Raw genomic sequence first — 23,228 nt, 5'->3', positions numbered from 1 at the left:
GGGAGGATACAGGGAGAACAAGTATCGCTACTTGGAAGGGATGGTGACGACTTGTGGGTCGGTGAAGCAGTTGAAGTGGGCAGACCATCTTTCGGCGGCAATTAATATGGCCTCGAGGTGCATTTTGAGGGAGATTCCTGCTGTGAAGGGAAATGTCGTGAGTTGAATAGAATAGATACTACGAGTACTTCATGTACAGGAGCGTCTATGAATAGATTCGTCACATTTGTTGCATGCCGTGAAGCAAGTAAACTTCTGTTGGTCTCACAAGGGTGAATTTACAGGTCTCGGAGCTCCTGATGTCACAGCAGGCGCTAAAAGAATCGAACAAAGAGAGATGACGAGTACCTTACCTTAAGGTACCTTCAAGTATGTGAAGAAGAGATCCCAAATGGGAAGATTGTATCAAACCTCAAAGAACAACGCAAGTTGGAATATTGAGAGGCAAATCTTCATCAGACTGCACGAAAGAGGGCCATCACACATGACCATCCGTCCCTGAGCGCAGTTCGACACGAATCAACGCCCAACGGTGGCCCGACGCTGCTGTGATGCGCCATCAACGCCATCCCGAGCCTGTGACTGGCTCTTCTTGGACGCCTAACCTATGGGAATGAAGCGGCCCGCCAACTCGTGCCTCCGTTAGCGCTTTGAGCTCATCTTCACGAAGCTCAATCCCCTCCAAGTTCTTTCTCTTAGCGCACAAATTCGAACCTGAAGGGTTCTGGTGGTGGAAAAACGGCGCCAAGGTTCAGCCTTTGCTGTGCTGTGCCCTCTCATGAGCTGCCTGTGCCAAATATTTGGTCCAATGGGAGGGGGACAGCGATTGGTTGCACTGCACTGCCTTTCTCGTGTCTACAGAAGGTACGTGTAATAATAACTCTGCGCCTCCTCCTGACGTGGCATCGGGATTCCTCGTTTCTTTCTGAATGGCTGGATTGGACCCAAGCTGCTTGGTTACTCACTGCCACTTGCTCTTGGAAGCTATCAGTCCCAATTAGAACAATGAGACGCGGACCAACGTTGTTCCATCCCCGCCGAGCTCTGAATCACGCACAGTATTGAACCTCGCCGCACGATTGATCATCACACTGTACGACCAACACCAAGGTGCATCATCACATTAGCCGTCCTTATTATCTCGCAGCAAAATGCAACAGTGTCGCCCGTCCGGCCAGACTCCGCGATCCAATGATGCCCGATGCTCTCACAGAAACTGTGGAGAAGCAGTCGCAACATCGTCCTTGATAGGCAAGAAACCATGGCCTGCGTGTGTCAACTCACATGTAAGGTTGTAAACGAGGCTGCCGGCATCACAGGTCTTGTCCAATAGCAGGAGGATCAGTACACACTCCCACGGCTCATTCGAATACCCCATCAAATCAAAAGACGCTCTTCTGCAAGTGTTTTGCATTATCACAGCACCGGAAATGCAACAAAATGCTCCGCTCGTGACGCAACGGCAGCTTTCACTTGGACTCAGGACTGATATCAGATGATCTATGATCGCTTGCCTCCTTCTGATCCCGTCTCCTTTCGTCTATATAAACCCGTCTATCCTCCCCGTGTCCCCATCGACTGTCTCTTCTTCCTCTCCAGTCTTTTCAAACAAGTCAATCCTCAGTCTTTACCTGTTTCCCTCGCACTCTCCCCAAAAGAGGCCGACCCTCTCAACACACATGGCCTTCAACTCGCCCTCAAATGGACCCTGAACCTGCCTCCCCTTTATATATGAACATAAACAGCAGAAAACTGGCCAAAGCAACGACTGCTCTGTGTCGAAAGCTCACTGCCAATAGGTGTTAGAATGAAGACGTCGTAGATCCCGATCTCCCGAGGACTACCGTTTATCTGATCGATGCCGTCCTGCTTCGTGACGAGTCCAAAAGGGGCTTGATACGCTGTGGCATGGCGTCGATCAGAAAAACGGTAGTTCTCGAGGTATCGGTGGTCTACCGTCTGATACAGCACAAATCATTTCTTTTTGCCTCATCAGAGTTGAGGGGATTGGGCATCTTGGGAGTACCCAGCCATCATATAAGGACCTGAGATGAGCTGAGCTGGTGGCCGTGTGTGGACGGTTGTGGTTGGCATCGGGTCAGACGAGGCCGTGGATATGGTGAGATACAGATTGGGAGGATGGGATACCATCTGTAGTGTGTTTAATAGCTTATAAATAGGCATGTTCTGTATACCGTGTCTTCTCCCCCGTAGTCTTCCCTCCTACTGCTCCTATAGTAAAGCCCAGCAGCTTACACGTACTCGATGATTGCATACATGTACTTAACACGAGGGCACGACGTGACTAATTTATAGCTTGTAGACGTTGTAATCTATTGTATCCATCCATTCTAAATCGATGCCACTTGACCAGATGCTTTTCAGAGGAAAACTGTGTATATCCAAACGCCAACTCTTTATCCCTTTCAGCCCACACAGAGTATATCTATGCACGTATACTATAAAATGGGACAGGAGAACAAAGCCAAAGTAAATGCAAAAAAAATTTAAAAAAATAAAGAAAGATTCAATAAGCAAAGACGACGGCTCGCTCACAGTCGGTCCAGCAGGCCCTTGCTCTCAAGGAGCAGAATAATCTCGTGAACAATCGAGCGGACGTTTTGCTTGGTCAGGTCGACGGTCAGGTCGGCCTTCTCGGGGACCTCGTACGGGTCGTCGACACCGGTGAAACCCTTGATCTCCCCGGCGCGGGCCTTCTTGTAGATGCCCTTTCGGTCCGTCTTCTCGCAGTACTCGAGCGGCGTCGCAACGTGGACCAGGAAGAAGGGGCCCGACTTCTCAATCAGCTCGCGGGCGTGTTTACGGTCGGCCTCGTACGGTCCGATGGGGGCGGCGATGACGGCGGCTCCGGCCTTGGTCAGCTCTGAGGCGACAAAGGCGATGCGTGCAATGTTGAGACTCCGGTCCTGACGGCTGAAGCCCAGCTCCGACGACAGCTCGGCACGCACCGTCTCGCCCAGCAGCATGGAGACGGGTCGGCCGCCGCCCTGGTTGAGCGTGGCCTGCAGAGCGCGCGCAATCTGGTCCTTGCCGCTGTTCTGGTAACCGGTCAGGAAGACGGTGAAGCCCTTTTCGCGCGGCAGCGGGTTCTGCTCGCGAAGCACCTTGACGACCTCGGGGTAGGAGAACCACTCGGGGATCTCCTTGCCGGTCCGCAGCCGGTTTCGCAGCTCCGTGCCCGAGATGTTCATGGTACGCGTGCCCTCGGGGATCTCGTTGGCCGGCAGATACTCGTCGCGGTCCGGGATGTAAATCATCTCCTGGAACTCGACCATCTTGATGCCCAGCTCCTCCTGGTGCTCTTGGACGAGCAGCTGCGCGTCGTACGGGCCGTAGTGGTCCTTGCCGTTCTTGTTCTTGCCGGGTCCGGCGTGGTCACGGCCGACGATGAAGTGCGTGGCGCCGTGGTTCTTGCGGATGATGGCGTGCCAGAGCGCCTCTCGAGGGCCTCCCATTCGCATGGCCAGGGGCAGCAGGGCGAGCGCGGCCATGCCGTTCGGGTAGCGAGGCAGCAGAGCGCGGTACACGCGGACTCGAGTGAAGTGGTCGATGTCGCCGGGCTTGGTGAGGCCAACGACGGGGTGGATAAGCACGTTTGCCTGCTGGGAGCGAGCGGCGCGGACCGTCAGCTCGCGGTGAGCGCGGTGCATCGGGTTTCGCGTCTGGAAGGCCACGACCTTTTGCCAGCCGAGCTTGTTGAAGTGGGATCGCAGCTCTGCAGGAGTGACTGTCGATTCGCGCTGTTAGAAATGCTGTGACATATCCTTCTTGTCGGGATTTCACTTACAGCGCAGATCGAGGAAATCGTAGTGCTCCAGACGGTTGATGGCCTCGAGCTTTCCGCCAACGTAAAAGTCCTTGGCCACGCTCAAGAGGTGCTTGACGCCGGGATGCGTGTCATCGTCGCTGCCAAAGACCAGCTTGGCCTCCTGAACCCTGGATTGCGCACGCAATTTAGCATACGATTCTTCTGAATCAGGACCCAAGGCCGTTGCTATTCTTACTTGTCTGGCCTGTACACATCCTCGACTGTCAGGATGGCGAGATTCCGGTCGTCTCGAAAGTCACGCAGCGTGAGTCTTGCGCCGGGCTTGATGGACAGCTCATCGATCTGTGCCTGGTCTACATCGAGGGTAATAGGCATGCTGAAGAGCAGGCCGCTCTCGAGCCGGTTCTCCTTGACCACTCTGGCAATGCGCGTGTTAGCTGACACCAGTTCCCATGCTCTTCTGATAGTTTCTGCTCGACTTACCGGTTGTAATCATTTTCAGTCATGAAGCCTGGACGTAAACCCCAGCGTTAGCATTTCGTCGAGACATACTGGACGGAGATATTTGGGCGACAATGCTCCCCGCTCGGCTTCAGACGCGGGGCAGCAGAATCGTGGCTTGTGCCCCCCTCAACAAATTCCCGAAGTAAACACTGCGGCAACTTACCCTCGAGAGGCGAGAAACCGCCATTGAGGATCAGCTCCAAGTCGCACAGGTGGCGCTCAGACAGAACCAGCGCAGGGAGAGTCTCGGATTCCTCCAGCAGCTCGGCCTGGCGAGGCAGATCGCGCGCAAAGAGGTCCTTGAGGACGCCGCCGTGGGGAGCGTTGGCCATGATGACGATGGCGGGGTACTGAAGAGAGAGAGACGGTCTACGTGCGATCTCGTTCGAGGATGGTGTCAATGGCACGGCAAGTCACGCAAGAGGCTCCAACGAGGGGACCGGAGAAGATGATGGCAAACAAGCAAGCCAAAGGGTATAACGGGAGACAACGACAGAGTGAGGAATCAAGAAGTGAGAGAAGGAGAGGGGAGGAACGAAGGCTTAAGATGGGGGAGTGGTCCGAATACCGGGCTATAAATACGACGAGTCTTCTTGGGGCCACGCCGGAGATGCTAGAACGGAACAGTCGACGAGTACACCATCAAAAAGAGAAGAGGCACTTCTTCCTCGGGCGAATCATGGATCGAACTGGATGATCCGTAAGCAGCCTCCCCTGGTGGAAGGGGAAAAGAGCCGCTTTTCTCGTCTTCATAACACACCCCACCGAAGGGTTGGAAATCCAATCCGTTCTGCTTGGTGAGGATGGAGGCTGGATGGCCTGGATGGAATTGCGATACGCAGTCGCACACATGCAAAACCGCTGCTCCACAGGCATCAACAAGGGCCTCGCCATCTCCACCAAATCCAGGGAATGGCGGCATTTGGCTCAAGATATTGGCGATGACGTGCTCGAGGCGCGATGCTCCGAGTCCCGCATGGCTTGAGGGACGAGGCCAATCATGGACGCTGATTTCGAGCTGCGAGGCACGGCGAGAGGAACGACGCCTGGGGGGCTTTCTCCCTTGCTGGATTAGCCGCAATTGCGAAATCTCGGGCCATCGGGGTTGGTGGAAGTCGGTGCTTCTGACGTGGAGAAAGTTTTTCTCTTCTTCTCTCGTCCCTGTCAGAATACTTTGCCAAGTCTGCTCTCCTTCTTTGATGTTTGAGTGATGCTACCGGGATTCCTTTCCCTCCGTTTCAAGTGTATCGGTGTCCGCGTAATCCCATTGCTGATCATCGTTGCTGCCGCGTATGTACAGTATGGACAACTTCAGGCTGGAAATTAGCAGAGCAACGGATCGTCAGGGTGAAGAACGACAAGCCTGGCCAGGCTTCAGATCATCATCCAGAGCAAAAAAGATGGACACACCTCCCGAACTAGCCAACGGCCTAATTCCCTAGTGTCTCCATCACGGGGCCCCCACGGCTTCGGACCATCGCTCTCTCTTGCAACGTTGATGTGGGATTCCTGCCAATCTCACCACCTGTCGCCTCGATTCCGCCATTTTGGCCTCGGATGAGAGAAGAGCAAAGATGCTGCCAAATTCTTGTAGCAGCGTTGATTCTGCTCAAGCTTCTTGTTTTTCGCAGCGGCTCTCGGGGGCGTATTGCTTTCTTATCCTTGATTCAAATCTGCCACCCCTCCTCTGCTGCTTTTCGGAGCATCGGCGACACGGGGGGCAGGGTTTCGTTTGTGGACGCTGAACTGAAGAATGTGAATGAGTAATCCGTCGATCATCTCGAGACCTCTAAAGGCCCCAAGGCCCTTCGACTCACTTGCACGTACAGGAGTTAGAAGGTTCAAAGAGTGGTTTGTGTCTATTCCGGGGGTTTGCTGGGTCAAGCAGCAACTTGAAGTTTCTCAAGGGAAGCCTTGAAAGAACAAAGTGGGGCATCAGCTGGTTGAACGGTGAACAAATGCCAGGAAGGAGCGTCGATACGGTACGTATCGATAAACATGTACACATATTGAACTTCGTACCTTGTTACCACTCTACAAACATCATCAACCAGTAAGAGAGCGATTTCGGAACGAAGAGTACCTTAGTCTCTTGAATGCTCTCAGAACGAGAGTACTAGACAAGTTCAATCTCGACAACTCAGACCCAGCGAGGCACCAGCAATAACAGATGGACTTGAACAAGGTTCCATGTTCAGTTCATCGTTCAAATCAAACTGCTCTATTCATCTCTACTCAACGTTCAGCCACATCCTGTTCTCTGGTAAGAAAAAGAGATGGGAAGAGAACAGCCGGTGTTTCTTCTCTGTTCGCAATACACTTTCATGGCTCTGCAACATGCTTGGGCTGTTCAGCGATGCCGAAGAATCCAAAATGCTTAAATGGTGTCCGTTCGACCATCTGCAGAGGTGAATTGGACCCCCTTGAACCACCCAGTAAGTACCTCCCCACCAGTACGACTACTACATTGATTCCAAGACACGACATGATGGATCAACGCTCTCCTCATACCCCTCCGACCCATGTCGGCCTCAACTATGATGTCTTTCACATCATTCTCACAAGATACATGGACAAGCATCAGGACATCCTCAACTTCCTCCTGACAAGTAAGCAGAGCTACGCCCTCTACAGCGAGACTCTCCATCGACACAATGTCCGATATGGAGGATGCTCGGTCCTAGCATGGGCCGCGAGGGCAAAGAACATGGCCTTGGCCATCAAGACCCTCGAGACTCCCAATGTCGAGAAGTATGCCCCCAAGGAGCTGTGGGCTAACGTGCTCCAGCTTGCGGTAAGCAACGGCAACCTGGACCTGGTGAGGTTGCTGTTCGAGTTGAAGACGGTCCAGACGAGCATCAAGCTAGCGTCCGATAACAAGCTTGTCACAGGTTTGGATCTGCCGACCACCTCCGACCTTGATACACAGTTCTTGAGGCCTATGTCTGACGCCGCAGACAAAGGCCTGCAAGAGATTGTAGATCTCTATCTCTCCCACGGAGCCAGCATGCATCTGTTCGACTTCACGGGATGGACGCCTCTGCACTATGCCGTCTCCTCGAACACATTGGACCTTGCCAGACACTTGCTGGACAACCACGGAGCCAACCCCAACGGCCCTCCCAGCAAATCTCCCATCGTGACCGCAGCTCGCAACGGCCACCCGAGAATGGTGGAGCTGCTGCTCTCTCGCGGCGCTGACCCCAACATCAATGTGAACGGTACCCCTTTCAGCCGTGCCCTCATGGATGCGGTCGTTGAGGGCAGCGGAGACGTGGTAAAGGTACTGCTCAACGACGACCGCGTCGACCCCAATGCTCGCAACGCTTCAGGTAAGACGGCCTTGGAATGGGCGATAACCTTTGGCAGGGATGACATGTTGCAGCTTCTTCTCAAGGATGGCCGGGCCGACCCGACGCTGGGAAACAACGTGAACAGGACTGCCCTGGACTTGATCATCGAGCACAGCAGAGTGGAAATGGCACGCATGATTCTTGCAGATGGCCGCGTCGACCCCAATGCAAGGACACTTAACAGCGAGACTGCCTTGGAGAACGCCGTACGGAGCGCCAGTCATGCCATTGTTCGCCTTCTCCTTGCCGATGACCGGGTCGACCCCAACAGCACCACACTGGATGGCATGACTCCCTTCCTCTTCGCTGCCGATTCGGGCAGTGACAGCTGTCTCCAGATCCTCCTGGCCGACAAGAGGGTCAACCTCTATGCGAGGAACAATGCCGGCGCCAACGCCTGGACGATTGCCTTCCGTCGGCCCGGGAATCGCAACCCCAGGGTGCTGCTTGAGAGCGGCGTCATGGGCCCAAACGCAGTCGACGGCAACCTCAAGTCGCCCGTCATGTTTGCCGCGTGTTTGCCATCAACTATGCTACTGAGTACGTTCATAGGAGACGAGAGGGTGGACCTGAACATGGCTGATATAAACGACCACACAGCCCTGATGCTAGCAGTCCGGCACGACAGACCCGGGAGCGTTGCTCTCTTGCTCGACTCGGGCCGCGTCGATGTCAACCTGCAAAGCAAGAACGGCGAGACGGCCCTCATGATGGCCGTCAGCTTCGGCAGAGTTGATATCGCCCGGCTTCTGCTCGCTTCGCCGTGCATCGACGTCAACCTGGGAGACTGCAACGGGATGACGGCACTGGCTATGGCCTACGCCATGACAAGCCTCCAGCTGGTGGAGATGATTCTCGACACAGGTAGGGTAGAGTTTGGAAAAGCCGTACGGCCCAAGAAGATCGAGGGGTTTGACGCCGGGCTTGTTTCGTTTAAGTCCGAGATCGAAACAAGGGACGCGCGGTATCTGGACGCAATGATCCAGATGTACGCCAAGGCCGATCAGCTCAACGCAAAAGACAGAGACGGACTTACCATGCTCGAAGCAGCGGTACAGATCAATGATAAGTACACTGTCGGTCTACTGCTGAGCACCGGCAAGGTGTGTGTGGCACCCAAGGCGTTGGAGTGTTGTCGAGACGACACGGTCCGACAGATGGTGCTCGAGTATCGCTCCAACACTAGTAACTGTGCTGGGCTTTGAACTCGCTCATCTGACTGACAGGGTTTGCGATCGTCTTTCTGCCTCTTTTTTCTTCTTCTTCTTTCCGTCTTATACATCTCTCAGACTGTGTCTATAATAATCATCATTGTGGCAATGCAAGAGAAGGATGAGAAGCGAATGATCATTTGCAAAAGAATTAAAATATAGCGGCTGTTATTCAACATATAGTTTTAGATCATTAAGCAAGCAATTGGAAATTCAAGATCATTAGCCATCAATCTCGGGAGCGTCGTCCCAAACACAAACATTGTGAACCAAACCATATCAGTGTCGTAACCATCAGTGATAGAGAAGGGGATACAGAAAGCACATGCCGATATACTCCTTCTCGTACTTGAGCGGCAAAATATGCGCCAGGTAATCCGGCCAATCCATCATCGGCTGCAAGTGCTGATACGCCTTGATGTACTCCCAATGCTCGGGGTACCAGCCAGACTCCTCCCAGTCCAAGATGGCCGTCACCTTGAACGTCTTCTCATCAATAAGAATGTTGCGGGGCGCCAGGTCGCCGTGCGTAAAGACAACCTGGTGGTTCCGCGAGAGGCAATACCGCGCAAGGTGCCGCATCATCCTGGGCGCCGCCGAGACAATGTCCTCGAGAATGAACCGGTTCCACTCGCGCTCGCTGTCAAACGGGCCACACTCGATGGGCGACCTCTTACCGAAGAGCGCCTTGCCCCTGTTGAGGGCCCCGATGTAGTCGCCCCGGAGGCTGCGCAACTGGTTGACGTAGCCGTGGAGCTCGTGCGCGATGGAGAGCTTCTGCTCGGACGTCAGGTCGCCCCAGATCTTGTCGAGCCGCTTGCCGGGCATGTAGTCCATGACGATGCACCGCAGCCTGCCGTCCTGCCAGTCGGTGTCCTGGACCTTGGGCACGGGAATCGTCGTGTTTTCCGCAATGAACTGGAGCGTCTCCGGCTCGCAGGGGCGCAGATTCTCCCCAAACTTCCGGACGCGTACGTCGGCGATGTTGATTACCTTGCGGCCGTACACAGAGTGCAGCACCTCGTCTTCTTCGAGGTCCATCTTTATCAAGGCGATAGGGCTCTGCTCTCTAGGGTAGAGTCGAATGTCTGACTAGAAATGCCCTTGACAAGGAGTTTTGGGGAGAAGAAGCGTGAAAAGGTCTCTGTACTTGGATCATCAGTGCTTGTGAATCTAGATACGGCCCTGTCCGCATGCTTACCTTTCGTTGCCCTTCCTCGTCTTGGCTTGACGGTGAGATGGTTACCCAAGCTGTAGCTGTGTCGGGTATCTGGAGTAAGAGAAGAACTGACAGGAGAGGGAGGGCAGAAAGAGGAGGAGGAGAAGGAGAAGAGGGGTTGGGATGAGGATCGTGTCCGCTTCCCCAATCAGAGGAAGCATGCAACTTTCAGCTTCAGCGGGATGCATGATGCATGATAACTGCAGCGATATTGGGCACAGTATGTACTAACGTCACTTTTCATGTGGTTGGGCGGGCAATGGCCAGGGCATGAGCCCAAAGAACAACAGACGGCCCGATCGCCGCGAGATACTGTGCTTCCGATAGAGCATGAACGCAATGAATCGATCGTTTAGCTAGCAATACGCCGACAAAACGATATACTTGCATACCTTGGTGATGATTGCATCGCCAAGCTCTTCTTGGGCATGGATGAAGCAGCGTACTTCGTACGTTGCCTGCATGTGAGACTGTAGCATCACAGGGTGGCAGCGGTAGAGCGGAGATGCCCATCGATCACGCACATGTGAAATGATGTTATTGCCGGGAATTGCTTGCTTGGATTGGTTCAGGTAAATGCGCTCATCATCTTATGAATCATCATCTTCTGAACACTCGCCACACAAGGATTCTCCAGGTCCACGCAAACACCTTCAGTCCGACATCGAAATCACATCCATCCGATACGCTTCCACAGGAAAGACGTACCGCCAACAACGGCCGTGGCTCCCGTAAACGCAATCAGCGGACCATAGCCGCTTCCATATCCTCCCGCAGCCTGTCCTTGCCACGACATGCCCTTGACCAGCGCCTCACTCAGAGGCCCGGAGACGACGTTGCCGATGCCCCGGCCGGCGGCGAGGTAGCCAAAGACCATGACCGGGTCAAAGGCGGCTCCCGCATTCGCGGTGCCGGACTGGCTCGGCTTGGACGTGACCTGCTTGATGACGCCGGTCCAGGTCGACGTGTACGAGCCGGCGAAGAATCCGTAGATGACGCAGAAGACGTAGAGCACGGCCATGTTCGTCGCGAATCCCCAGAGCAAAAACGTTCCGATGACGGTGCCCACCGTCGAGATCATGATGCATGTGGTAGGGTGAAAGCGATCGACAAAGATGCCCATGGCGACGCATCCAAACACAGAGGCGACGTTGACGGCCAGGATGGTCAAGGCGGCGGGGAACGCCTCAGAGCCGAGAATCGAGGTGGCGTAGGACGGCAAGTAAAGGCCAGGCATGAAGAACCCCAGGGCCTCGACGATGTTGGCCGCTTGATACATGAGGAACGAGCGATCGAACAGGAAGCCCAGCTTGGACGGCTTGATGTGTGCCGTGGCGGATATCGGGAGTCGCGGCTTGATAAAGTAAATGACGGGAATCGTCAGGACGAAGAGGGCAATGGCCCAGATGCGCAGCGTCGTTCGGAGTCCATATCTCCCCAGCAAATACTCGAGCAGCAGCGGGATTGCGAATCCGCCCAGACCGGTGCCTGACCACATGACGCCAAAGGCGAGACCTTTTCGCTTGACGAACCACTCGTCCATGTACAGGATGCAGGGGCCGTAGCAGATTGAGCCGCCAACTGCGAAGAGGACGCCCTGAGTGAGGATCAAATGCCAGACAGTCTGGGAGAAGGAGCTCAGTGCGAGAGCGATGCACATGATGAGGAGGCCTGCGGTTGGGCCGTAACGGTTCTGCTTGGGGTAGAGTCTCATGAGAGGAAAGACAAAGGGGGCGGATAGATACATGGTTCCCTGTGAGGATTTGGGCATGATTAGCCAACTGCTACCCGTACGAATGATGGGAAATCGAAAGGGGTGCTAATACTATCACCTACCATTGCAGTTGTGCCGATGGCGGCAATGCTTGAGGAGCCTTTGAAGGGCTCATGAGTGCTGTAATAGTTTTGAAAGATGCCAAAGGCAAAGGGGAAGCCTAATCATATTGAACGAAGCAGAGAGGGCAACTGTTAGAACTCCGAGACACGTCAAACGGCAAGATCAAGACATTGCCACCCACCCCAGACAAGGCACTCGATAATGAAACATGCCGTCAAGAATAGCATCGCGTCCTTGCCCGTATCGACGGGAGGCAGCGAGGAGACTCCATCTTGACCGCCGTGTTCCGAAGCGACATCATGTGAGAGAGAGGATTCCGCAGGTGTGGTTGCGTCGAGCTGTATCGACTCCGCCGGAGGCAGCTCATCAAAAGAGGCCCTCCCCATTGTGACCGAGGGGTGCAAATGCAACGGCGCGGAATGTATCGGCTTTGTTGATGGTGACGAATCTCGTATTGACACGATTGTTGTCTCTTGTCAAGTGCTACTCCGTCTGTACCCAGACTCCAATGGCCAAAGAATGAAATAAACCAGCAACTCGAAGTTCTCAGCAACAATCTGACGTCGAAGCATTCGTCTGCTCTTAAGCGCTCCCAAGCTGTCGTATAAGAGACAAACGAATGCTCCACTAAAACGTCTGGCTCGGCGCGCCCTTTTGTTGATGGCGATGGAGATGCTCCGTATTTGCACACGGCTCGAGATTAATAATCATGCCCATCTCGTATCAGCGGTGACTTCGAGTTGCTCCATGTGATTCGCACAAGGACGAGACGCCATCCATTTCTGCGATGTCTTTGGTTCCCTAAAAGGAGAGCATCTTTGTCAGCGGTATGCGAGGGATGAGTCGGTGGAAAGCCCCCAAGTCATCCTCCACCTCCGCCGTGGCATAAGGACCCAGTCAAAGCATCTTGTTGAATTTGTACGAAGCTGGCAATGATCGATGCGAGGGTATAAAGACGCAATCAGCCACAGTATATTCGCCGTCCGTTGTTAAAATCCCAAAGAGCCACACCGTCGCTCCAACCATCAAGAGCCATACCTATCCATTATTGCAGACCCATCATCCATGTACATAAAGCCCAGTCAGATCAACGCCAAGTGCTTCGACGATCAATAAACATTGTAATTTCATGCATTCCTATCCCTCCCCGAGCGCCTAGAGCCTTGAACGGCGTAGTCGGAAACGCTCACGAGCTCATCGTTTCGAATAACAAATATGAGGAGTTTGATTTCTGTCCCAGCAGCAGGAGGAGGAGCTGAAGCCGATCTCTCGGACGGTGGTTCTCGAGGATAAGAACTGTAAGAAACGGTGTCAGCTACTGTAACTATATATGTGCTGTGAGCAATCAGGATACGTACGACAAACAAGTCAAGCACTCTGAGATGGGAAGAGACTCTGAGATGAGCTCGCCGCAACCTGGGCAGTGAATGAGTTCGCACATGCTCTGGTCGTTGATAGAGCCCGCAGCAAGCGTGAAATGTTGAGAGGAGTAAGGCCAGATGTTGATCAACCTAAATCATACAAGAAGATTGCGGGAGGAAAAAGCAGGCAAACAAACAAGCAAACAACTGCTGTAGAAGATGGCCAATCCAGACCACGGGCTCTCATCTCTAGTTGCTGAAACAGCATGAGCATCTTCGCATTCGCTTCGGCTTGACTTTATACACGTTGCACTTCCATTTTCTCGCTTCCCATTGCACCGAGCTGCCTCTGCGTCTCCATTGCGAAGTCTCGGACCGTCACAAGCCTGGCGTCAGTAAGACATCGGCCTCACAAAGAGGGGCCACCAAGTGTGAAAAAGAAAGGAAAAAGCAAGGCAGTGCAAATACAACAAAGACAGAACCTGCCCAGTCCTTGACTCTCTGGCATTCGTCAACAGGCCCGCGGCCAACTAGTGCGCTTTCGACCTGTCTTGCGAACCAACACTGCCGTTGTCGTGAGCACATTTTCCCTCCCACTCCAAACTGTCAAGCAGTGTCTGGGTAGCAGTCAAGCCCTCCATCACGCACGCTGCAACCTCGTGAAGGCCGGGGTTGCAGAAACTCTGTTGGCGAGAGCTGTCACAGGCAAAGGCGGAACGGATGGAAAGGGGGGCTCTGGGCTGCAAGGTACGGGCTGATGAACGGTAAACGCCACACCCTGTTCGGATCGACCCAGGCAGAGAGAGTCTCGAGTTGGTGATGTCCTCCTCGGGAACTACCCGAGGGGATCCCAGATTTGTGGCGTTTTCTCGCACCGCTAACCTTGCCTCTTGAGCATGTTATAAGCGACAAGGCTGCATGATTCGCAGCGAGAGCCGGCTCCGTGCTGTTCGATTCGGCCTCTGGAAAGGATCTCGATCGTGGAGGCATGCTTGATCGACGGGCCTCGATTCTGGCCGGCCAGCCATGCTACATGCAGTCGTATAGAGGTACAATAAGTTTCCGCAGCCGTGGGCTGTCAGCTGTCACAGGCGGTTCCGACTTGTCACGTCCATTGCGTCGTCGCCGTATTCCGGTCCTTGATTCGTCTCACGTATAGTAGAAATCAGTGACTGAGCCACTGTGATATCTCAAGTAGACGCACCTCTACAAGATCGGTGCTTCCGAATAGGGCAAACAAAAAAAGGAGAAGAAAAAAACAAAACGTTCTTTGTGTGTGGGCTGCCCGTCTCTCCTGACAGCAGGGCGAAAGTTTAAGACGCTGCTGCAGCCAGTCACGACGCTCGATAGGCGAGTGCTTGTCAACATCGTCGTCATCACGGAGACAAAAGAGGGAGAAGATGGAGAAAAGTTGGAGGTAGAGGGTGTGAAAGAAAGCGAGAAGGTGGGAAGGTGTGAGGTAGGGTTGTATTAGGCTGCATCCCTCCTGCCGACTTGCTGTGATGTGTGCGTGGAAGGCGGTTGTCATCTGTGAATGGTACTTGCCAGACATGCGAAAACGACGCAACAGGAAGGAACTCCTGCCTCAAGTAGCAAGATAGGTAATATATGAAACAAAAACCAAGAACCCGACCGGAATAGCACTTCGAATGAAGTCATCAGTAAACAAATACAGGTAAGGTGACGAATAAATCCGAGACAAAATCGTTTTTCTTGATACCGTACTATCATATTGGTGACATACCTACCTCTCAACATTCAGATAAACTTCTTAAGGACCGTGAAGAATGGTGAACAGAAAATCAGGGGCCCAGGCCGACCCCCTCTCAACACCACAGCTTCCATCAACTCGGCGCTGCTCCCTTCTACCAACACAGTACGATTTGTCAACAACTCCACAAATGCATCCGGATCTCGCGATGCGCTATCTATGCGGTAACACAAGCCTCACTCACAGGGCTGACCAACAAAAAAAATACGATTCAAGGTTGACCCCGGCATTTGATGGACGAGTCCGGGGGAGGATGAGGGCGAGGCCCCTAGACGATCCACTCACACATGAAGATCGTGGATCGAGCAAGGCAAGCCGAGGGATAGGCAGGAATCACAGATTGAGCTTGACTTAGTCTTCTTCTCCGGAGAAGCGCCGTGGCGTGAAACTGCACTAACTGGATATCAAGTGTGAGATGCTTGACATAACAGCTCTGTTGAATATTGACTTGCCAGGAATCAGGTCATTATCTATCCGCAGCAAACTCATTGTGCTTCTGGAAGGGAACCTGGCAGCTTGAAGTCCGTGAAACAATTCGTCAACAGTGTCCATAAACAGGAGGACAATGACCACAAAAGCTAACTCGTAAAATAGCCTACACGCTCGTCTTTTCGTTCCTTTCCTCTCTAGCAGTAACAGGTTGAAGCATCCCGCAACTCAAGCCCAAAATGCAGCGCCATGTCAAACTCCACCAGAACATCCAATACAGATAATCGTTGTCATCGTTGTCCGTTTATGAAGCCCATGCACTCCATCCATACATTACCAAGTGCGGCCCCATATCCGTTGTCCGCCATGCCGTACCAAATAGTTTTTATCTCCCCTCCCTATTTTCCCTTCCCGCGGAAGACACGCCAGCATACCCGCAAGTAATTAACGACAGGGGAGAAGAGGAAAACGAGAAATTATAATAGCTGACAAAGTATCTTCCTCGTTCAAGCATAAGCATATTTCGCGTTTGCTGAAATCCTGCTGACAAGAAGAGAAGTAAGAGAAGATGGAAACAAGGGTGGAGCAGAAGAATTCCTTCTGGAGGCCCTCCGGATGAAGCAGAGTGATGGTCAATTAGAATCAAGCTAGTATTATATCAATGGTACGAGGCCGGAGACTTTTATGCGTAGAGAGCCTCGACGAGGTAAATGATGCCGAAGAGCAAAAAGGCAACAGCGCCGCCAATCGTCACTAACAAGGAAGCCCTTGGGTCAGAATCCATCCTCATTCGAACAAAGGGGGGTCTTTCACATGCTACTTACCAACTTTGAGACTGACGCGTCCGGCAATGGCTCGGCCGCCAATGACTGCAACGCCCGTGCAAATGGAGTGTCCGGCCAAAGCACCGAGGGTCACCCACCAGTAATCCTGTCCGGCAGCCATGGCAATGGTGGCGATCTGGCTTCGGTCTCCCCACTCGCCCAGGAAGGTCATAACAAAGGTCTGGACCCACGCAGGGCTGAGGATGAGAGAGCAGAGGTTGCTGATGCCGCTAACGAAGCTGTTGGCGCCCCCTGACTTGCGAGAGGGCATCCGGGACGGCGACTCCGAGGGCGATCGCGGGGAGGGAAACCTGCTCTTGCGCGAAGTCCTGCCGCCGAGGCCCATCTCCAAGGCATCACCGGAGATGGATCCGCCCCTACGCTCGAGTTCCTTCTCCTTCTCGGCGAGTTCCTGTTCCACTTCATGCATCTCGGCAGTCACGCCTTCGTTGGGGTCCATCTGCATTCCTTCTCGCAAGAGCCTAGCTCCAAAGACAAAGAACAGACCGGCGGCAAGGAGGCCGGTCAGACGCTTGGGGATCAGAGCGGGGACCGCATGGCCCAGAACCGCGGACAGCACCGTCATGACAAGGAGGGCACCAAAGGCGGCAGAAAAGACGACCATGCGGTCGTGCTTCATAGCCATGAGAGCCGCCACCAAGAACGTCTTGTCTCCAACCTCAGAGACCAGGATCATAGTGAACGACAGGATAAAGGAGTGGAAAGGTTGGATGATGCCTTCGTCCTCTTCTGTGGGATTCAAGGATGAAGATGAGCTTCCGGTCTTGGGCTTGGAGATATCGAGATGGTCCTTCTTCGCGGAGTCGGGAAGCGGCGGCGGCACCTGTTCGCGATCCATATCGGGGAGATCGTCGGGTTTCTAGTCATCATCACGCACGTTAGTTGACATCCAGTTCATGTTTACCACGCTCGACAGAGGGTGATAACGAAGAAGTGATAGCAAAAACGGGGGAAAGCAGATCCAATTGCAGTTCGTACCTCGAGCCCAGTGTAACCCGTGTCTTCGCCATCTTTGTCGGAGGACGCCTTTGCCTTTGACTTTTCCTTGTCGGCGTCTGCTCCCTTGGTCTTGTCTTTGCCTTTCTCAATCTTCTTCTCTTCGCTATGGGGGATGGGAGGGTGCTCTTTGGGCGCCTCGGGCTGGTTGACGAGCTTCTCGCCCGTCTTGCCCTCGTGGGCCTTGCGGGCCTTGTCCTTCTCGGAGACGCCTCCCTCAGTGCCAGTAGTGCCGTCCTGGGGCTTCTCGCGGTTCTTGTCGAACATGACGCCATCGTTTGACTCGGGAATCTTCTTACCGTCGACGATGGTGGGATCCTGGGGACGCCCCTTGAGTGTGGGCAAGTCCTTTTCGCCCTTGGTCTCGGTGGACGCCGTGCCGTCGGTCTCGACGAATGGGCCTAGATGAGGCTTGCCATCCTTTCCGTCGACGGGCGCGTCTTTGGTGGGCACCCCCAGGCGGCCCTTGAGCATTGCCGGGTCGGCCACGTCTGCGGCGAGTGCCGAGTCTTTGTCATTGCCGGCGACAGGGTTCGTCGCAAGGGCGCTGGCGATGGCCGGCAGGAGGAGGAGGAGAATAGGGGAGTTCTTCGTGCGGAACTGCATCGTGGCGGGCGGCGAGGGCGGCCTTCAGATGTAGATCTCGGTAGCTAGCGGTCGACTGGGGGGACAAGCGAAAGCCGTCCTCAGCGCATCAGGATATTGTCAGGTCGGCGGAACACGAGTCTTTGCCGGGTGTCGAGACGCGGAACAGTCGCGGCTCTGAGCGATTCAATTCGACAGTGGTGGAGATGCGATCTCGATGGAGGCGAGATGAGGTCGAAAAGGGGGGTTCAGAGAGGGCGATGGAATGATCGATTGTCGACGCAAACTCGCGTGTCTTTGGATGCACAGGGCTCGGAGAGGATTATCTTGTCGTCGATCCGAGGTCAAAAAGGAGTGGCCGAATTGGCGGCTGCCGAAGAGGGGGGGAAAAAGAAAAAGAGAACGAAAAGACAAAGAATTAACTGAGGGAGAGAGAGAGAGAGAGAATGGTTCAGAAAAGATGAGGTGGTGAGTCTAAGAAAAGGAGATACCTAAATGCTCCCGCAAAAAAAGGGTAGACAAGTCGGAAGGGCTAGAGCGTTCCAATAGGCTCGGGATGTTTTCAGACTTTCTTCTGCTCGTCTGCTCTCTTTTGCGCCCCTCCCAATTGATCTGGTAGATGATGCGCGCCTCTGAAAATGAAGCCGGCCGTGGTCCAGGGTTTGGGAGGCTATCAGACGATGGGAAAAGGTACAGGTGGTCGTTTAGGTCGTGGGTGGGCCTCTGCAGGGATGGGGCAGGTACAGGTACATGGAGTCCGTTAGTGGCATTTAGGCCAGCTCCCTTGCCTTATGCGCTAAAGTCTGGGAAACATTTAGACGGGCCATCGCTTCCCCTGAAAAGAGGCTTAGAGAGGAGGCGACGACGAGTCCACGCAACTCTGGGACAGAGTCGCAGAGACAAATCCGAGTGTAAGGGAAGACACGGCTGATTGAGAATAAAATAGCGGAAGAAGAAGAAGAAGAAAAGGAAGAAATCTTTGACGTCTTATATCTTGAACTATATGAGCTTTGCCGAGTAAAGTTCTCGTCTAAGGGCGAAGTCCGGTGTGCGGGAGTGCTTTCAGTATCACCCATCTTTGGTGCGCTCATGGAGAGTCTGCTACCATTGTTCTTTAGCATCGCTGCAACTCTTTGATGTACAGAACCAAGGAGAAAGAAGGAGAGGAAATGAGCAGAAGGTGAGACCGGGGATTCATGCTTGACGTGGTTTATCCAGTAATGGCCGTCATATGGCAGCCAATTCTGATTACCATACCGTGTACTCCGTAGGACGGCGTATGGATGGACTCGACTCCATATTACATGATCTCGAGTCTCTCAAAATCCCACCCAGCCTAACCTCACCCACCCTTCAACTGTTCCAGCGTGATTACATCCATCCATGCAAGGCCGGGGCTTCGTTAGGGGATCCTATAGGCGTCCAACTCGCTGTAGCGACGCGCCCACCAGCGCACTTCCAGGCCATGGTTTCAGCGCTCACAGCGGCACCTTATCTAATCCTCCCACTCGCCACTCTGCACCTGCATCCCATCTTCCCCGCTGCAGGCCGGATAAGATGGCGTCACGGCTCTTGAAGCTGGCGGGTCACCACTTTATCGTCCTGGTCCGCTCCGAGTGTCGCCCGTATGATTACCCATACAATTGATCGAGGTGCTGCTGCCGTAATCAACCTACCTGACCTGACCAAAGACCTAAACTCCGAGTTGCCTTTGATCCCTCTTTTGCCTGACAAATGCCCATTGATCCGATCCGTGACGTCCTCGCTCTGTAGAATCAGCCTGACCCTCGTCCTCAAACCATCGTGGACAGTTCGGCAGCCATCACCACTGCCCGCAGACCAGCTCCGATTGCGCCGTATCTCCGGGACGACGAGGTGCTCCTTCGTGCTAACACTCCCGTGACTCCCGGCCCTCTCACCGGTTTGCTGCATTTGTACACGCTCAGGCTCTCGCCCCCCTCAACGGCTGGCCACATCTTGAACGGCCATGGACTGGACTCCGAGTGATGACGATGTTGGCGGAGATGAATCCCATGATCGGGACACCGGAGATAACCGGTTAAACGCACACGGTGGCCGAAGCACCGCTGATGATGGCCACGATCGCTACGGCCATGAGGAATTTGACGATGATGATGACGAGGAATACCAGGACGGGAACGAGGAGGAGGATGATGATGAAGATGAGGAGGAGGAGGAAGAGGATGATCCCGACTATCGTGATGAGCCGAATGAGGAAGATGAAGACGAAGAGTTTCACGGTGAGTCTCCCTATATCTCGTCCATGAGAACCCGCTTAGGGCTGCCTTGCTGAAACTGCTTGCTTTCACAGATGCATTTGACGAGCAAGGAGAAGCTGAGGAAGACGGTAAGAGTTGTTCTCAAGCACCGCAACGGTGATGTTGTTGACGAAATGATTCTCTAACCCTTCAATCTCAACGTAGCCGCAACTCTCGACGATCACATGCAGTATGCCTTTGGTGACTTCCGGTTCCAGATTGTCATTGAGGACGAAGAGGCGGAGCAGAACGAGGCCACCATGAGGCTGTTTTCACTACTAAGAGGTACGACTGTCTTCTGTCCGCAGATTTGCGCCCCTGACATTTGGCTTATTTCGATCGTTGCTAACATGATCGCCATGACCTCCAGCCGGCCAAAGGTCGGGGCTCCTGACGAGACAGCAGCTTATGACCCTCTTCCGCGGCACCGGCCTGGCGCGTCATGCTGTCAATCCAAAGGACCCCAACCGATTTCCCAAGGTTCCCAGTGAAGAGGGCCGAAAGCTCATGGGATCCGGAGTCTTTGGCGTCAGCGAGACTGACCTCCGCCACAAGAAAACCATCGCCAGACGCCTGCTGGATCGTGAGCTCGGGCTGGGAGACCGGGTCTGGAGGAAACGGACCAATGGTATTCTGGCTCAGGTATGCATCTCTCGTCCATTCATGGCTGTTTGATGCTAACACCCTCTCCTCCATCACAGAATCTCATCCCCGGCAGCAAGGCGGAAAAAATCATCCACTATGACCACCCCATCTACTCTGGCCAATTCTCCGACGATGGCAACTTCTTCTTCTCGTGCTGTCAAGACTTCAACGTGCGCATGTACGACACGTCCAATCCATACAACTGGAAGCTCTACAAGACAGTGAGCTACCCCTTTGGCCAGTGGACCTTGACAGATGCCTCTCTGAGTCCAGACAACCGCTGGCTGGCCTACACCTCCATCCAGAGCATTGTCTCAATAGCGCCCACCGACCCCAGAGACAAGGGCGAGCCGTACTCGCTTGAGCTTGATGACGGAGACGGCCATGCAAGGCTCTCCTTTTGGCGCAACCGCGGGTCTTTTGGCATCTGGTCCGTCCGCTTCTCGGGCGACGGACGAGAGCTTGTGGCCGGCACCAGTGCTCACTCGCTGGTCGTATATGACATCGAATCCAGGACGGTACTCCATCACATCACCGGCCACCAGGACGATGTCAACGCCGTCTGCTTTGCCGACAAGTCATCCCCTCACATCATCTACTCAGGCTCCGACGACACGACCATCAAAGTGTGGGACCGTCGAAGCATGGGAGACAACCGTGAGGCGGGCGCCTTTGTGGGCCATATTGAAGGCCTGACGTACATTGACAGCAAAGGCGACGGGCGGTACATCCTCAGCAACGGCAAGGACCAGAGCATGAAGCTGTGGGATCTCCGCATGGCCATGTCTACCGATCGGTTCCGCGAAGTCACCAAGGACAACGATTCCCGCCTCGATAGGTTCGATTACAGGCAAGACGAGTACGACGAGGACGACTGGGACGTGCACCCCCACGACAACTCTCTGGTCACTTTCCGAGGCCACAAGGTCCTCCGCACGCTCATCCGATGTCACTTCTCGCCGCCGTCGGCGACCAATTCTCGCTACGTCTACTCTGGCAGTGCGGATGGCAAAGTGCACATCTGGAACATGGACGCGACCAAAGCGGGTGAAATCGACGTACAGCGTGCGACTCATCGGACGCGGAAGCTGGACCGCCGCACTCGGGTGTACTTTGACGAGCCCGGGGGCTGGGGTACATGTGTGCGCGATGCCAGCTGGCATCCCAGTGCTCCAGTCATTGTTGGTAAGTACTTCTTCTCCTCTCTTCGCCCATGTCAGATGCTAACGGTCTATTTACCCTTCTCTGCTTGGTAGCTTCTGCTTGGAATGGGTACAGCATGGCACGAGGCACCTGCAGTGTCCACGCATTCAACGAGTCTTCAGAGGATGAAGGAGAGCCCGAGATGGGAGACAGCGTCAATGAGTCGTTGAGGCCAGACCCGGAGACGTTCTACCGGTCCAGCTTTCAGTCGGCACGGTGAGGAAAGATGGCATGAAGGCGTGGATCGTTGAGTGTTCTCCTGATGTCGTTTGGATTTCGGGTGTCGATGTCTTTACCGTAAAAAGTATCGGATGATGGGACGGTTTGTATGACTCTAGGTAAATGTTCCAACGTACGTGATGAATCTTGAGCGGGCGAACTTGGTCTGGTCCCATTGTTCGCCCTGTCTGTTTTGGTGTATCAACTTTTCGTTCCTCTTTGTTCCTTCTCCTCCCGCTTGTATCCGCTGCCGGAGCTGCTGCATAATGTGGCTAAGATAGCTTGCAGCTGTACCGAGTCTCGTGCTCGCTGTTGCAGATTCTGCTGCCTCTCTGGTGTCACACAGGCACAAGGCCATGGCACATGAACCCAATCATCTAAGGTAAGGTACCGCCTTCAAAGGGCGACAAAGAAGTGGCTGAAGCTGCAGTGGCTGGTGGCTGGTGGCTGGTGGCTCGTGCACTCGTCTCGCTTTTTGGCTTCAGCCTCGCCCCCTTGGCTTTTCACCTGTTTTCCTTCCGGCAAACGACAGATGCAAGCTTGCACTGCAGTCTTCACCAGCTCAAACAGAGATTCTCCAACTGATCTTCTCTACTAAGTATTCTCTGGCTTTCGAAGAAAAGACCTACTCAGAAGGATACATACGCAGCCATCTGCGGGGGTCGGTCTCCGTTTGCAGCCTCGTCACTCGAGCAACAGCCTTGAATCCAACTGCTCTGCCGTTACCGCTGAGGTCACTGCGCCGGCAAATCTCGGTGTCGCTGTACCCGTTCAGTGACAGTGACGCGCCACTACAGTACCGTCTTCGCGCCATCATCCGGTAACCTTCTTTTTTTCCTTTTCCTTTCCCCTTCTTCTCTTCCCTTTCTTCCCCCATTCTCCTCTCTGTCTCCTCTCGCCTAATCGCTGTCGCCCATCAATTATCTCCCCCTTTTTTTTTCTCCGTCTCCATCTGCTGCCCTTCCCCCTTCCTCAGCTGGT

General features: G+C 54.0%; 6 protein-coding genes across 6 annotated transcripts; 2 read left to right on the top strand and 4 right to left on the bottom strand.

The window, feature by feature from the left end:
• Window positions 1–2,552: 2,552 nt before the first annotated feature.
• Window positions 2,553–4,626, bottom strand: BBK36DRAFT_1108820 (sulfate adenylyltransferase; the record flags this gene model as incomplete). The annotated part of the gene is made up of 5 exons (XM_024889407.1): window positions 2,553–3,748; window positions 3,809–3,957; window positions 4,026–4,208; window positions 4,274–4,301; window positions 4,458–4,626. The coding sequence occupies 5 exons, from the start codon at window positions 4,624–4,626 to the stop codon at window positions 2,553–2,555; spliced, it is 1,725 nt and encodes a 574-aa protein (XP_024753790.1).
• Window positions 4,627–6,631: 2,005 nt separating this feature from the next.
• On the top strand, window positions 6,632–8,852 carry BBK36DRAFT_1107927 (ankyrin; the record flags this gene model as incomplete). The annotated part of the gene is made up of 2 exons (XM_024889314.1): window positions 6,632–6,684; window positions 6,860–8,852. 2 exons carry the CDS (start codon window positions 6,632–6,634, stop codon window positions 8,850–8,852), a joined length of 2,046 nt encoding a protein of 681 aa, XP_024753789.1.
• A 300-nt stretch (window positions 8,853–9,152) lies between these two features.
• Window positions 9,153–9,899, bottom strand: BBK36DRAFT_16144 (kinase-like protein; the record flags this gene model as incomplete). The annotated part of the gene is made up of 1 exon (XM_024897716.1): window positions 9,153–9,899. One exon carries the CDS (start codon window positions 9,897–9,899, stop codon window positions 9,153–9,155), a length of 747 nt encoding a protein of 248 aa, XP_024753788.1.
• An 848-nt stretch (window positions 9,900–10,747) lies between these two features.
• Window positions 10,748–12,300, bottom strand: BBK36DRAFT_1155274 (MFS general substrate transporter; the record flags this gene model as incomplete). Its single annotated transcript, XM_024893816.1, has 3 exons — window positions 10,748–11,830; window positions 11,914–12,011; window positions 12,096–12,300. 3 exons carry the CDS (start codon window positions 12,298–12,300, stop codon window positions 10,748–10,750), a joined length of 1,386 nt encoding a protein of 461 aa, XP_024753787.1.
• Window positions 12,301–16,157: 3,857 nt separating this feature from the next.
• BBK36DRAFT_1137137 (UPF0016-domain-containing protein) lies at window positions 16,158–17,922 on the bottom strand (the record flags this gene model as incomplete). Its single annotated transcript, XM_024893138.1, has 3 exons — window positions 16,158–16,228; window positions 16,300–17,179; window positions 17,299–17,922. The coding sequence occupies 3 exons, from the start codon at window positions 17,920–17,922 to the stop codon at window positions 16,158–16,160; spliced, it is 1,575 nt and encodes a 524-aa protein (XP_024753786.1).
• Window positions 17,923–19,481: 1,559 nt separating this feature from the next.
• On the top strand, window positions 19,482–22,253 carry BBK36DRAFT_1133957 (WD40 repeat-like protein). Its single transcript, XM_024892144.1, has 8 exons — window positions 19,482–19,543; window positions 19,576–19,826; window positions 19,889–20,162; window positions 20,234–20,269; window positions 20,346–20,465; window positions 20,551–20,822; window positions 20,882–22,010; window positions 22,082–22,253. Exons 3-8 carry the CDS (start codon window positions 19,889–19,891, stop codon window positions 22,246–22,248), a joined length of 1,998 nt encoding a protein of 665 aa, XP_024753785.1. The 5' UTR covers window positions 19,482–19,543; window positions 19,576–19,826; the 3' UTR covers window positions 22,249–22,253.
• The last annotated feature ends 975 nt before the right edge of the window (window positions 22,254–23,228 follow it).

The sequence above is a fragment of the Trichoderma citrinoviride genome (assembly GCF_003025115.1).
Source record: "Trichoderma citrinoviride strain TUCIM 6016 unplaced genomic scaffold BBK36scaffold_1, whole genome shotgun sequence".
Lineage (NCBI taxonomy): Eukaryota > Fungi > Ascomycota > Sordariomycetes > Hypocreales > Hypocreaceae > Trichoderma > Trichoderma citrinoviride.
The sequence above is the reverse complement of the archived record's forward strand: the minus strand, read 5'-3'. Positions and strand labels throughout refer to the sequence as shown.